At 49.4% G+C, this 16,367-nt stretch overlaps 1 protein-coding gene across 1 annotated transcript in view; it reads right to left on the reverse strand.

Moving 5' to 3' along the window:
* Window positions 1-16,367, reverse strand: part of podxl2 (podocalyxin-like 2) — a 32,209-nt gene that overhangs the window by 10,065 nt on the left and 5,777 nt on the right. Inside the window, exons 2-3 of the mRNA XM_061220304.1 lie at window positions 9,040-9,318; window positions 2,971-4,148 (exon numbers count right to left, since the gene is read on the reverse strand). Coding sequence (XP_061076288.1) covers window positions 2,971-4,148; window positions 9,040-9,318 — 1,457 coding nt within the window. The remainder of the gene's footprint in view (window positions 1-2,970; window positions 4,149-9,039; window positions 9,319-16,367) is intronic.

Consider the following 16,367-nt stretch of genomic DNA (forward strand, 5'->3'; position numbering starts at 1 on the left):
AACATGGGCGGAATATCTCGAACCTGATCTTCCCTCCCAGATCTGCTGGTGATGATCTCTGTGTGGCTTAGGTACTGCCAGTCCGCCGCCTAGAAAGCAGACTTCATATCAGCCTATGCCTCCCACCTCAACTTTGACTTTCTTGCCTTAACTGAAACGTGGCTCTCACCAGAGAACACAGCCACCCCGGCTGCCCTATCCTCTTTCTTCTCTTTTTCCCACACACCCAGAACCTCTGGCAGAGGAGGTGGCACAGGTCTCCTAATCTCATCCTCAAGGAGATCTAGTGTCTTCTCCTGATCTTTCTCCTTCTCCTCTTTTGAATTTCATGCGGTTTCTGTTACTTTCCCATGCAATCTCTTTATTATTGTTGTTTATCGCCCCCCACTCCCCTGATCCTCCTGGGTGACTTCAACCTGAACTCGTCTGAGTCCACCCAGTCTACCTTTCTCTCCCTCCTTTCTTCTTTTGATCTTACCCTCACACTTTCCCCTCCCACCCACAAAGCAGGCAACCTTCTTGACCTGATCTTCACAAGGAGCTGCACAACAACCAACCTCTCTGTAAAACCACTCCATATATCTGACCACTCCTTCATCTCTTTTTCTGTTCCACTCTCCTCTAACACCCATCCATCCCTCCCCTACCATCCACTGTCACCTGTCGGCGGAATCTACACCACCTGTCTACCTCCTCCCATCTACAATCCGCGGAATCTTTCTCTCGACTGTCTCCCGACGATGCTGCAACAACCCTCATGTCCTCCCTCTCATCTTCCTTTGACTCTCTGTGTCCCCATACCACCAAATTAGCCCGGGCCTCCCCCCCCAGTCCTTGGCTTTCTAATGCTCTATGAGCTGTCCGAACCAAACTGCGGGCAGCGGAGAGAAAATGGAAAAGGTCCTGTCTCCCCAGTGATATAGCTTCCTTCCATGCCCTCCTATCATCTTTCTATTCCTCTGTCTCTCTAGCTAAATCTTCCTTCTTTCACTCGAAAATTAATGCAGCCGCCTCTAATCCCCGCAAACTGTTTTCAACCTTCTCCTCTCTTCTGGCCCCCCCTCCCACCCACCTCCCTCATCACTCACACCTGATGACTTTCTTTGAAAAGAAGGTCGATGCCATTTGCAATTCCTTCTCTCCACCCTCTCCCCCTGCTGACCCTCCTACCTTCCCCAACTCCCTATCCTCCTTTTCTCCCCTCTCTGACTCCGATACTTTGAAACTCCTTACATCCCACCGTCCGACCACCTGTCCTCTTGACCCCATCCCCTCTCCCCTTCTACAATCTATCTCTCATGACATTCTCCCTTTTCTCTCCTCTCTAATCAACACCTCCCTCTCTTTGCTGAAGAGGGCCAGTCACTCCCCTGCTCAAAAAACGTACTCTTGACCCCTCTGCTCTGAATAACTACCGGACTGTCTCTCTTCTTCCCTTTCTCGCTAAAACTCTGGAATGGCGGTCTGCTCCCAACTGTCCACTTGTCTTCTCCAGAATAATCTCCACGATCCCAAACAGTCTGGCTTCAAGAGTGGCCACTCCACTCTGCCAAAGCCAAATCCCTCTCCTCTGTCCTTATCTTCCTCGACCTGTCGGCCGCCTTTGATACAGTCAACCATGAGATTCTGCTCTCATCGCTGACTGGGATGGGTGTCACAGGATCTGCACTGGCATGGTTTTCCTCCTACCTCTCTGCTCGTTCCTACGAGGTGACTTGGAGGGGCTCAGTCTTTGACCCTCACCCCCTATGAACTGGAGTCCCGCAGGGCTCAGTTATTTGTCCTCTCCTCTTCTCTCTATACACCATGTCTCTTGTTTCTGTTATCTCTTCCCATGGCTTTTCTTACCATTCTTATGCCGATGACACCCAACTCTTTCTTTCCTTCCCCCCCAATACCCAGGTCACCACACAGATCTCTGCCTGCTTGGCTGATACCTCTGCGTGGATGACTTCCCACCACCTGAAGCTTAACCTTGCCAAGACTGAGCTTCTCAACATCCCTGCCAAGTCCTCTCCAACAATCGACCTCTCACTGACTGTTGAGGACTTTGTAGTTTCCTCCTCCCATACGCCAAAGAATCTCTTGATAACAGCCTCACCCCGGCTCCACAAGTATCCTCCACTGCCCGAACCTGCAGGTCCTTCCTCTAAAATATACGCCGTATCCGTCATCTCCTGACGGAGAAAGCCATCCAGCTCCTAGTCCAGGCGCTCGTCATTTCCCTCCTGGATTACTGCAACTCCCTCCTAGCCGGTTCCTCAGTGGTGGAATGACTTGCCTACTACTGTCAGGACAGCAGAATCCCTCCCCCTATTTCGACGCAGACTTAAAACACACCTTTTCAAACTGTACCTTGGTCCCTACCATCCCTATCCCTCTTGTCTAACCCCAAAAAAAATAAAATATATATATATATATATATTGCACTTATGATGACTGTATGTTTAGAACAGCACTTAATGTGTATCTTACTAGTTATGGATGTGATGCTTTAACTTGTGAAAGAACCCATGCACTTGTAAGTCGCTTTGGATTAAAAGTGTCTGCCAGATGACTAAAATGTAAATGCTGTGCTGTGTGGTGGTGTTTTGGGCTGAGCTGTGCTGTGTGGTGGTTTTTTGGGCTGGGCTGTGTGGTGGTGTTTTGGGCTGTGCTATGCGGTGGTGTTTTGGGCTGTGTGGTGGTGTTTTGGGCTGAGCTGTGTGGTGGTGTTTTGGGCTGTGCTGTGCTGTTTGGTGGTGTTTTGGGCTGTCTGGTGGTGTTTTGGGCTGAGCTGTGCTGTTTGGTGGTGTTTTGGGCTGAGCTGTGCTGTCTGGTGGTGTTTTTGGCTGTGTGGTGGTGGTTTGGGCTGAGCTGTGCTGTGTGGTGGTGTTTTGGGCTGTGCTGTTTAGGGCTGTGGTATTCTGGGCTGTGCTGTATTATATGGCTATACTCTATCATGAGGTGAGGAGCGGTGCTGGGCTGTACCTGCAGTGGATCGTGGGCCGGATGCTTGTCCAGGAAATCAGTGTCAGAGTTGAAGTGGGTGCCCCCATGCCCGAGCGTGGGCGCCCGGCCCTGGGGGGCCGTGCTGGGGGCGTCTGTGGAGGCCCCAGAGCGAGGGAATGAGGAGGAGGAGGGGGAGGCAGAGGGGACCGTGGTGAGAGGAGTGTGATGAACCGAGCCGTGCGGTTCTGCTCCTGCCCCGCCCTGCTGCCCCACGTCCACACCCTCCATCTGATCCGTAGGGGAGTACCATCCCCCCTCCTGCTGCAGGATCGAGGATACATCCACACCCTCTGTCTCCTGCGTAGGAGAGAGTCCAGCCCCACCCAGCCGCACAGCATCCAAACCCTCCATCTCGTCCGTAGGAGAGAGCCTACCACCCAGCTGCACAGCATCCACACCCTCTGTCTCCTGCGTAGGAGAGAGTCCAGCCCCACCCAGCCGCACAGCATCCACGCCCTCCGTCTCGTCCGTAGGAGAGAGTCCAGCCCCACCGAGCCACAGAGTGTCCACGCCCTCTGTCTCGTCCGTAGGAGAGAGCCCAGCACCCAGCCGCACAGCATCCAAACCCTCCATCTCGTCCGTAGGAGAGAGCCCAGCACCCAGCCGCACAGCATCCACACCCTCTGTCTCGTCCGTAGGAGAGAGTCCAGCCCCACCGAGCCACAGAGTGTCCACGCCCTCCGTCTCGTCCGTAGGAGAGAGTCCAGCCCCACCGAGCCACAGAGTGTCCACACCCTCCGTCTCGTCCGTAGGTGAGAGCCCAGCTAGGTCCCCGACAGTGGTGAGCTGGACGGAGACTTCTGCACGTGTGAGACCTCCCTCCGCCTCACTGGGAGGGACTGTCCCTTGGGCGTCGGCGCTGTCCCATCGGAGCACTGGTCCGGCGTCTGTGTCTGAGCCGGTGGGCGTGGGGCGGGTCAGGGGGGCTGTATCTGAGCCGGTGGGCGTGGGGCGGGTCAGGGGCACCGTGTCTGTGGCGGGCGGGTCGTAAGTGGGCTCGGCCCGGCTTCCACTGGTCTCGCCCTGGATCTCCCACAGGTCCGGCTCCAGAGACTCCCCCAGGGCACTCTGGGTGGCGGAGGAGTTCAGGGCAGAAGGCATCTTCCCGGGGAGGGACGGGGGCAGAGAGGAGGGCTGGAAGCCTCCTGGGCTGTCACCTGCACAACAAAAACATACACATCATCATCCTTGTATAAAACTACACAAATGCACAAACTGCTAATTCAATTAAATTCATACATGATCACAATCATTATATAAAAATTCACAAACTGATCATTCAGTACGTCTGAGACGTGATTCTCTGAACCAGTATGACTGACACGTGATTCTCTGAACCATGATGATTGAATACGACCATTATATCCACATTGCACTTAATTTAGCTTACCATCCTGTTTTTAGTGCAGCAGCTGTTAATGTGTACATAATGGGCATCAATCGACAGGCCAGGGCCCGTTTTATTAAAGCGTTTCAGAACAAGAATTGAGCTGGGATCATGTTGCAGAAAAACTGACCAAGGATCAGCTGTCCTACTCTCAATGCTTACTGAATGCGTGCCCTGGACTATAGTGCCATGAGAAGCAATATTGTGTGTGACAAAAACCCTCATCACTATGTGCAGTGAGGTGATCACTATAGGCAGTGAGGTGATCACTATGAGCAGTGAGGTGATCACTATGAGCAGTGAGGTGATCACTATGTGCAGTGAGGTGATCACTATGAGCAGTGAGGTGATCACTATGTGCAGTGAGGTGATCACTATGAGCAGTGAGGTGATCACTATGTGCAGTGAGGTGATCACTATGACCAGTGAGAAGGTGATCACTATGTGCAGTGAGAAGGTGATCACTATAGGCAGTGAGGTGATCACTATGGGCAGTGAGGTGATCACTATGACCAGTGAGAAGGTGATCACTATGTGCAGTGAGAAGGTGATCACTATAGGCAGTGAGGTGATCACTATGTGCAGTGAGGTGATCACTATGTGCAGTGAGGTGATCACTATGTGCAGTGAGAAGGTGATCACTATGTGCAGTGAGGTGATCACTATGAGCAGTGAGGTGATCACTATGAGCAGTGAGGTGATCACTATGTGCAGTGAGGTGATCACTATGTGCAGTGAGGTGATCACTATGAGCAGTGAGGTGATCACTATGAGCAGTGAGAAGGTGATCACTATGAGCAGTGAGGTGATCACTATGTGCAGTGAGGTGATCACTATGAGCAGTGAGGTGATCACTATGAGCAGTGAGGTGATCACTATGTGCAGTGAGGTGATCACTATGACCAGTGAGAAGGTGATCACTATGTGCAGTGAGAAGGTGATCACTATAGGCAGTGAGGTGATCACTATGGGCAGTGAGGTGATCACTATGAGCAGTGAGGTGATCACTATGTGCAGTGAGGTGATCACTATGACCAGTGAGAAGGTGATCACTATGTGCAGTGAGAAGGTGATCACTATAGGCAGTGAGGTGATCACTATGGGCAGTGAGGTGATCACTATGAGCAGTGAGGTGATCACTATGAGCAGTGAGGTGATCACTATGTGCAGTGAGGTGATCACTATGAGCAGTGAGGTGATCACTATGAGCAGTGAGGTGATCACTATGTGCAGTGAGAAGCTGATCACTATGTGCAGTGAGGTGATCACTATGTGCAGTGAGGTGATCACTATGAGCAGTGAGGTGATCACTATGAGCAGTGAGAAGCTGATCACTACGTGCAGTGAGGTGATCACTATGTGCAGTGAGGTGATCACTATGAGCAGTGAGGTGATCACTATGTGCAGTGAGGTGATCACTATAGGCAGTGAGGTGATCACTATGTGCAGTGAGGTGATCACTATAGGCAGTGAGGTGATCACTATGAGCAGTGAGGTGATCACTATGTGCAGTGAGGTGATCACTATGAGCAGTGAGGTGATCACTATGAGCAGTGAGGTGATCACTATGTGCAGTGAGGTGATCACTATGAGCAGTGAGGTGATCACTATGAGCAGTGAGGTGATCACTATGTGCAGTGAGGTGATCACTATGTGCAGTGAGGTGATCACTATAGGCAGTGAGGTGATCACTATAGGCAGTGAGGTGATCACTATGTGCAGTGAGGTGATCACTATGGGCAGTGAGGTGATCACTATGAGCAATGAGAAGAGTTGCCCTATCACCCCCTGTGTCTCTTCAGCTCAACAGCCACTGAAAATGACATCTTGTTTAGTTTTCCCTATGATATGCATGTCGGTGCACACTTTCAAATAAGACATGAGGCTTTTAATTTTTCGCATGGATCTATGACATTTGGCATTAATCAATTTTTTTCTGTGAATGTTACATTTTGTAACAGTCAGTGGCATACTGTAGCCCTGAATACTTGTCTGTGTTGAGGCCTGTGTGTCTGCATTTTGAGGCTTGTGTGTGTCTGCATTTCGAGGCCTGTCTGTGTCTGCATTTTGAGGCTTGTGTGTGTCTGCATTTCGAGGCCTGTGTGTGTCTGCATTTTGAGGCCTGTGTGTGTCTGCATTTTGAGGCCTGTGTGTGTCTGCATTTCGAGGCCTGTGTGTGTCTGCATTTTGAGGCTTGTGTTTGTCTGCACCCTTGACTTGATGGGACCAATTCACTGACAAATATGATAGGCCAGTCCTAATTTGGAAAGCAAAATACTAAATGTTTACAAGACCAACAAAGAGAACATCAAGTAAGCCAGTCACAATTTAAGATTCAGGTGTGAGACCCACAGTTTTTAGGTTTAATGTGAATTTGGTCATTTTTTACACATTATGTGATGAGATTATCAGAGGAAGTGCCTCTGTGGTGTGGTGTAATCAGCGCTAGCCCAAAACTCTGATGCTGTCAGATCGCTTGCTCAGCCTCCCTCCCATATGCGAGGCGCAGTGGGAATTCCGTTGATATTCTAACAGCCAGTGTTTCCCATGACAACTCATTCTCCTCACAGTCAATTAAACAGACTGACATAAAGTGTGAACTAACATATGCTCGGGGAATAAAAGGGGAAATCTTAAAAGCATTAGCAGACCAAGGAGAGGGACGAGTGTGCTGCTATGTGCGGCTCTGTCTCTGTGGCACTATATAGACACATATAAGTGTCCCCGTAGCCAGCAGCACATCACATCTCTACCTTTTTTCTGCTTGTAAAATGTACTTATTAGTAGCAAAATAGAAAACGATTGTACTTTGAGGATACATAGGGGGAAATTTGTTCTCGAAAGATTAAACATGTACCTCCACTGTACTTTTATTTCTGTGATTACAGGAGCATCACAGGCACAATACAGACCTACAGACCCCTTTGTGTACCTGTGTGGTGGCCTGGCTGGGGGGATGGGGGTTACTTTTAGTATAAATAGGGCACAGGCACACCAATGGACAAAGAACAAACAAAACTGGCACCACAAAAAAAAACCCTCTCCCGAGAAGGATTAAAGTGCTTGCACTGCTTAAGTCTGTAAGCTGACTGCAGTGGATATCCTGCAGGAGGAATCGCATTTAAAGCCCCTCAGGAGAGACGCTGTGGACAAAGGCCTCCGTCCGCAGTGCACAGGGAAATTCACCAAGCTCTGCGACGGCAAGCACAAGGACGCCAGAACGCTAACGCTCCGCGGGGCAACCTCAGCCGGACATCGATTATACTGGGATGAAATACATAATGCTGTGAATTCACTTTGCCTTTGTACTGCCAAAGGTTTACAATTTGGCCAGGTCTTTTCATAGTAAGCCACAGTTTTAGATATAATGTGTGTCTCTCTCCTGTCCTGTGTACTGTATGTCTGGCTTCAATGCAGATCGCAGCAACAGCCTGATCACATATCTCCATTCCCTGACATCTACGGGACTACAGGGGGCCCTTGGGACTACATATTCACTTATCCATCGAGAACAATCAGCTGTTCAAACAGTAATTGAGAGAGGGATGCTTCAGGGAGATGAATATTAATGTGACCTAATGAGCATGAAGGACCGCTTCCCTCACTGCCTCTTCAGCTGTGAATGACTGCTTTCACATTCAGGGGAACAGACCTGTTATCATGGCTGCCTATCCAGACCGGGCTTTGGCAGAATTAAGACAGCAAAGAATGATCCGCAAAACTCGCCACTGACTAAAGCCACCAAATAAATAGCGCTTCACCGATGTGCTTCCCTCAGGTAGACTCCTGCTTTACGATAAGATTTCCCCAGTCCTAACCATATGCAAAATTCTAAAATCAATAATCACTTGACTAATTAACTAGTTATGGTTTTCAAGACTTTAAGTACAATCAGGTGTCTTAGTCCTGGACTAAAAAAACCCTGCACTCAGACTGACCATTTTCAGATAAGTTTGGATAACCCTGGTTCTGAAGAGCCACAGAGACGTGTCTTAAATTGCAGACTTGTGGCCTAGTTAGTGTAGAAATCAAGTGCGGAAGTTAACGGCTATGTGACCAAGTGCATCCCAAACTCAAGTACAAAACTGGCAAGTACACATCAAATTCACCGGAAGTTCTCTTGTTGTACTTGGGAGGACCGGAAATGAAAGTCTGCTTCAGAGCAAACTTTCAGTTCTCAGTACTCCTTGCATTTTCAGAGCTGACAGCAAAGAATAATTGGAATGAAATCTGCAATAAAATATAAAGGAATGTAAGCTATCTAGCTAAAAATAGAATGCAGCAGCTCATGAGGGCATAAAACTACATATGCTAGCTAACGTCACTGACTGGAGAAGACTAACATGAACAGCGATTATCAAGTTTTTTCTCATTGTAACCTTGTCTAAAGCGACTTATAGTTGATTAGACTAAGCAGGGCACAATTCTCTCTGGTGCCATCCGCGGTTAAGGGCCTTGCTCAACCGGGGGTCCCAACCTTCTGGGTCCCAGTCATGTGCCTTAGCCACTAGGCTACAGGCTGCCCCCATAAGTGAGAAGTAAAACTGATCTCAGATGAGCACTTCTACCCTGAGACGAATATGCGCCACCATGGCTAAGATTTACCAGAGAGAACACATTATGAAAGATGGCTTTTGGGTGGGTGTACTGTTGTCACATACCAGTGACATCCGGGTCCAGATTTGTGCCGTTGACCTCCCCACCTTCGTCCCAGAAGTACTGGGACTGCTGGGCTTTGGGGTCCTCTGCTTCCTCGCTGGAGAAGCCTGACTCCTGGAAGCCACCCAGGGGGCCGAGAGCAGCGGGCCCCTCGGGGCCCAGCGGGACTCCCTCTCCCCACTCAGCCTGAGCCTGGGTCGGCGCCGGCTCCAGGGAAGCAGGCAGAAGCGCCGGGTCTGGACCAGAGGCGCCGCAGGCCACCAGCAAGAGCAGCGTACAACCTGGAGACAGACCGGCGGCAGCAAGGACAGCATTAACAACACATTTCATCACATTACCTAAGAGAATGACGAGGCCATTCAGCCTAACAGTGCTCACCCTTTCCCTCCTCATGCTTAGTTTACCAAAGGGCGAGATAGTGTCTGGCATTATATCAAGCCTGGTACTGGAACAACACAGCTTCTGCCTCCACTACATGATCTGGCAAGCTATTGCACATAGCTACTGCACAATGGAGTCAAGCCAGCCCACCTTACCTAAACCAAATAATCAAACCAAACCAAATAATCCATACTCATCTCTTTTCCAAAGGTTGCAAAAGGTTTCATTGAATGAAGGCTCAAAAAAAAAAAAAAAAAAAAAAAATAATAATAATAATAATAATAATAATAATATTATATGTATAACCAGACAATACCAGATGCAGGATTATCTTTGAAGAATCTCTTTACCATTGAAGTTTCTCCTGGCGTGTGTTTGTGTGTGTGTAGGCTCTCTCTCCTCCATATCATTGTCATGAACAAAGATATGATCAATAACCGCATCGACAGTGAATCTGTTGCACATGTTAGAATAGACATATGCTGCAGAATGAAATTGACAAGAACTCAAACAAGCCTTTGTTTGATGTTGTGAGAAATCTGTGTATCGTTATTCATGCCACGCGCCCACAAGATGATACTGTGCTATAGCCCAGTGTCTACGGTGGCCTGCAGGGTTGGTGGTTCAAGCCCCGGTGCAGCCACAATAACTCGAAGCCCACATTGCTCTAGGGGGGATTGGCCCCTGCTTTGTCTAATCAACTGTGAGTCGCTTTGGATGAAAAGAGTCAGATTTGACCCTAACACAATAGAAGGGTTAAACTGACAGGCCTGTAGTTTCCTGGATCAGTACAGTCCCTTTTCTTGTATATTGGTATTATATTACCTTGTTACCAGTTGTCTGGTATTTCTCAAGTTTCTAAAGACGGTCTAAAAATGCTTGCCAGTGGTTTGAAGATGATCACTTTCAGTCCCCTTGGGTATAAGGCCTGCTGCCTTGTCTTATTTTATTGTGTCATTTATTGAGTACTACTTTATCCCTTATCTCAATATCTGCTAAAACATTCTGAGTATTGAATATGTCTTCAAGCCTCTTAGTAACCTCCTCTCTGGTAAAAATTCTTATGAATATGGATATTACTAATGCCCTAAAGTAGCCATTTAAGGCATCAGCAATATCCATATTTAGAAAGCAGTGTCCCTTCATTATTCCTAATGCACTTAACCTCCTCTTTAACTTTCCTTTTCCAACTACAGTATATACCGGCCCATAATGCCACAGGTAAACAGCATCCCGCTAACTCAGATCCTGCACAGGCCCATAATGCCACAGGTAAACAGCATCCCGCTAACTCAGATCCTGCACAGGCCCATAATGTCACAGGTAAACAGCATCCCGCTAACTAAGATCCTGCACAGGCCCATAATGTCACAGGTAAACAGCATCCCGCTAACTCAGATCCTGCACAGGCCCATAATGTCACAGGTAAACAGCATCCCGCTAACTCAGATCCTGCACAGGCCCATAATGTCACAGGTAAACAGCATCCCGCTAACTCAGATCCTGCACAGGCCCATAATGTCACAGGTAAACAGCATCCCGCTATGTGCGGCAGGCCGGGACAGAGCCAGGGACAGAGCCAAAGCAGCAGAGCCAGGTGAAGTTTACACTACAGTTTGAGCTCAGTGCGGTGGGCCTCTCTGCCTGGCTAAAGGCCCCAGTTTGAGCTCAGTGCGATGGGCCTCTCTGCCTGGCTAAAGGCCCCAGTTTGAGCTCAGTGCGATGGGCCTCTCTGCCTGGCTAAAGGCCCCAGTTTGAGCTCAGTGCGGTGGGCCTCTCTGCCTGGCTAAAGGCCCCAGTTTGAGCTCAGTGCGATGGGCCTCTCTGCCTGGCTAAAGGCCCCAGTTTGAGCTCAGTGCGATGGGCCTCTCTGCCTGGCTAAAGGCCCCAGTTTGAGCTCAGCGTGGTGGGCCTCTCTGCCTGGCTAAAGGCCCCAGTTTGAGCTCAGCGCGGTGGGCCTGGGGCTCTGCCTGGCTAAAGGCCCCAGTTTGAGCTCAGTGCGGTGGGCCTCTCTGTCTGGCTAAAGGCCCCAGTTTGAGCTCAGCGCGGTGGGCCTCTCTGCCTGGCTAAAGGCCCCAGTTTGAGCTCAGTGCGGTGGGCCTCTCTGCCTGGCTAAAGGCCCCAGTTTGAGCTCAGTGCGGTGGGCCTCTCTGCCTGGCTAAAGGCCCCAGTTTGAGCTCAGTGCGGTGGGCCTCTCTGCCTGGCTAAAGGCCCCAGTTTGAGCTCAGTGCGATGGGCCTGGGGCTCTGCCTGGCTAAAGGCCCCAGTTTGAGCTCAGCGTGGTGGGCCTCTCTGCCTGGCTAAAGGCCCCAGTTTGAGCTCAGTGCGATGGGCCTCTCTGCCTGGCTAAAGGCCCCAGTTTGAGCTCAGTGCCTGGGGCTCTCTGCCTGGCTAAAGGCCCCAGTTTGAGCTCAGTGCCTGGGGCTCTGCCTGGCTAAAGGCCCCAGTTTGAGCTCAGTGCGGTGGGCCTCTCTGCCTGGCTAAAGGCCCCAGTTTGAGCTCAGTGCCTGGGGCTCTCTGCCTGGCTAAAGGCCCCAGTTTGAGCTCAGTGCCTGGGGCTCTGCCTGGCTAAAGGCCCCAGTTTGAGCTCAGTGCGGTGGGCCTCTCTGCCTGGCTAAAGGCCCCAGTTTGAGCTCAGTGCCTGGGGCTCTCTGCCTGGCTAAAGGCCCCAGTTTGAGCTCAGTGCCTGGGGCTCTCTGCCTGGCTAAAGGCCCCAGTTTGAGCTCAGTGCGGTGGGCCTCTCTGCCTGGCTAAAGGCCCCAGTTTGAGCTCAGTGCCTGGGGCTCTGCCTGGCTAAAGGCCCCAGTTTGAGCTCAGCGCGGTGGGCCTCTCTGCCTGGCTAAAGGCCCCAGTTTGAGCTCAGTGCGGTGGGCCTCTCTGCCTGGCTAAAGGCCCCAGTTTGAGCTCAGTGCCTGGGGCTCTCTGCCTGGCTAAAGGCCCCAGTTTGAGCTCAGTGCCTGGGGCTCTCTGTCTGGCTAAAGGCCCCAGTTTGAGCTCAGTGCGGTGGGCCTCTCTGCCTGGCTAAAGGCCCCAGTTTGAGCTCAGTGCGATGGGCCTCTCTGCCTGGCTAAAGGCCCCAGTATTCCCACCATAGCTCTCGCTCAGGCCCGCCCCTGGCTGGAGAAGGTTCCCCCCCCCCCGGCCCCTGTAATTGGCGATATGAATGGTGCACATGGGGAATACGCAGAGCGCAACAGGGCCCTCTCAAACGCAAGCCATGTAATCAAATCTGCGCTTAATTATCTCACTCAGGGGATCAGATCCAGCCTGCCTGGGAGGCAAGTCTGTTTTCTGGTTTCTGTTGTCTTTATGTTGGAACAGGACAGCCATGTGAACGAGTGGGGCATCACTGGCTCAGGGGGTAAGAGCGGCCGGAGGGCTGCCGGTTCGATCCAACCCCGGGTGTCTCAAAGTGTCCCTGAACAGGACACCTGACCACCCATTGCTCCTGACGAGCTGGTTGGTGCCAATTGCTGTTGGTGTGTGAGCGTGTGGATGGGTGAATGACAAGCATAAATAAAGGCACTATATAAATGCAGGCATTTACAATTTGAATGTGGTGCGTTTCTCCCCGCAGCCTAATCTGTGTGATTGTACTTATTTCTCTCCAGTGGGGCTTGATCCGTTGGCTCAGGTCTCTCCAGTCTCAGGGAAAGGGAGAAGCCCAGGTTCCACACATACCAGAAACATGACAGCAATGCACACGGACTGATGGTGGACTGCTGTGCATCAAAGACTGGCCAGCCACAGCACAGTGCCCAATCTGAGCTATCCTTCCACTAAGACCAGCCAATGAGCACGCAGTGGCACAGATCCCTCTCTCCTCTGATTGGACCCTCTCTCCTTCCACAGTCAGCAGCAGTTTTGTGCCTCGTCATGGCGTCTCCGGGAGCGGTCCTGGCACAGGGAGCTTTCAAGCTGATGTCTCTACCCAAGGGCTGACACTGCCATTGAGAGCTGGGCTTTGAAGCTTAGTCCAGGGGGTCTAATTTATAATGCATACCTCTGTACGGTGCAGTCTGAATACATACTGCTGATCTGTGGTGTTCCTCTTCAAAAGAAGGCCTTTTATAATACTGCCATCTAGCAGTGGTAAGGGAAGGATTCCACAAAAGCCCCTGGCTAGAAGTGCATTTACAAACGTGCCGATCGTCTTTTATCTGAGGCTAAATGAAGCCTGATGCAAACAACAGTAGGTAGGACAGCACCAGGCCCCGTGCCATGCAATCCTCTGCAATTCCCCCCTGTGTGAGACCTCTGGGTCCCCCGTCTGCCCATTTTTTACAGAAAGCCAGTGAGCCTGAGACAGAAGGCTGGCCCTCCGAGGTCAGAGCACATGAGCCCCTCGCTGGAGCCTCACACCCACACCTCCCTCCATGTTCCGCTCTTCTCTGGCACCAGTGAGCGAATTCTGTAAAACTTTGGCTCAGAGTGACGTCCTGCTGGTGAGTTTCCCCAGTCTGTGCTGTTTCAGCTCTTTCCAGATATAACAGAACCAACCCTGCAGGAAAAAAACTGCTCAGGCTAGATTTTGAAACAGCTGGTCGCTGGTTGACCAGTTCAGACCAGCTCCCAGCTCGACATGGTTTAACCAGCTCAAGCTATGTTTTGAAACAGCTGGTAGCTGTTCTTTTCAAGCTGGTCATAGCTGGATTTTACACCAGTTTTGAATCAGTTTTTATTCATTAAATATACATGGAATGGAAATGACATACAGCTCTTGCAATATGTGTCTGACAGTCAGAGGGATGCTGGTTAGATTCGCCGCCCTGGGTGTGTCCAAGTATCCCTAAGCAAGACACCTAACCCCCAATTGGTCCTGACGAGCTGGTTGGTGCCTTGCATGGCAGCCAAACACTGTTGGTGTGTGAATGTGAATGGGTGAATGGGTGAATGAGAAGCATCACTTTTTGTACAGTGCTTTGGATAAGGGCGCTATATAAATGCCAACTATTTACAATACAAAATGGTCATCATGCACCAACAAATGCTACATACATAGGCTAAATAAAAGACCAAACACACTATAAACACACTATACTTGTTCCTGCTGGCATCAATCTCCTGACTCATCATTTTCTGCTTATAGTATTTGTCTGCAGCCCCTGATTCCGCTGATATGAAATTGCTTGTAATAGAGGGCAGTGTCTTACGCTTTAATTCACAGAACGCCCAGAATCCTTACATTTCAGTGCTTTTGTCAATACCACTTCATGTTGTTTGGATCTTGAAAATAAGAGCAAAGGTCAAAGTTAAACATGTGGTACATTTCTGAAAAACAGCTCTATTTTGAGAGACTTGAAGAGACAATTGCGTACAAATACAAACATGTTTGCAGAATGCAATTCCATTACATCTGGGTCAGTGTTTTCTGTGTCTTTCCTTCATAGAAGCAACACGAAGATCCCAGGAACCCTTAAATATAGTGTGGTAAACCCTGCTATCTGTTCAGCAGTATCTCTGAAAGTAGTCAGGCTTTAAGACCGCCACTTAAAGCCACACATTTGGGTTTGAAGAAGTCAAGCTCCCTCTGTGACCACCCCAGCATCCATTTCTGGGCAGATAGAAGACTGTTCTGATGACTGAATAAAATGGTTAGGTCACAGCACCACCAATCTGCCATTTCACCATAGAACTCATTTTGGGCTGGTTTCATGGACACAGATTAAGCTTAGTCCAGGACTAAACTGAGCTTTGCACTGAGAATCTCCATTCAAAACTGAATTTAGTTTAGGACTAGGCTTGATCGCTTAAGGGTTATTAACACGGGGATGATTTTCAGAATGTATTTTTTGGTGGAATCAGTGCAGTTACAGATGGATCTCTTCTTCCCAGTGTTGTGGAGAGTTCAGAGGCCACACAATAGAAGGGGGTACTGTATGTCAGGGTTGGGGGGCTAGTTACATTAATTAAATCCAATGACTGCATTTTTGCAAACTGAATTTCAAATGCTTTCACGAGATTACTAAATTGAAATGGAATGGACTGCAATTTTACCTTTTGCAAGTTCAGATAATGTTTTCCATGCCGTTTTGGATAACACATTGATTTGATTAAAACGCGACAAATCTTCTGTTTTATGTTTGAATTCTTTATTTTACCTAATGTCAGAGTGGATGGGAGTGGATGCAATGTATACAGGGAAGGATCTTGTCTGGAAGACAGCTAAATGTGTTGCACTGTGATAGTGTGGGTAGCAGCAGTTCTGACATAGTTTATTCCATCATTTTTATGTGTCATTAACTAGCCTTGGTTAAATCTAACATGGACATGTAATATACTATGCAAGCCATTGTACATGTTCGCCATATTAGCCGACAGCAAAGGAAATATTGCCCAGCAGGGGCTTAACATGTACAGAGTTTAAATAAATAACGTAAGAAATCAATACGCAAAATGATGGAGAGTCAGTGTGGGCTGGTCCTTAGGGGGGGGTGCCTGTCAGCTGCTCCACTGGAGGAACCATTAAACCACATTTTAATGTAACCCTAGTCACAGCTATCCCACAATTCACCTGCTCCTCTCTGGCTCCACACGGCCAGATCTCACTCTATCGCCCATGAATTCCCAGAGAGAGGTCCTGATTCCTGTAGCTATGGGAACCCTTTACAGCAGGTTCTAGTGCTAGCATTTCAGTCCAGGACATTCGGCAGGATATTCCTTTCACTCATGTTATTGAATAGCCCAGACACTGGAGGAAACTCAATTAAATTATACTTCACTTGACTCCGTGCATTTTATTCACATTTCTCCCCGAGATAACATTTCCTTCTTAGTTTAATATAATGTATTCAGCGTAATGTATTCACTTGCAATGAGCTGACTTTGGTTTGATTTCGCTGTTGGTGTTGGTGATTTAAACCTAAATCAATGCCATTCTTCAAGTCATTGAGCCCTCACCCCTGGCCAACTGGAACCCACACACACTGCAAAAACATCCACTGCACCA

Source organism: Conger conger, chromosome 14 (genome assembly GCF_963514075.1).
Source record: "Conger conger chromosome 14, fConCon1.1, whole genome shotgun sequence".
Taxonomy (NCBI): domain Eukaryota; kingdom Metazoa; phylum Chordata; class Actinopteri; order Anguilliformes; family Congridae; genus Conger; species Conger conger.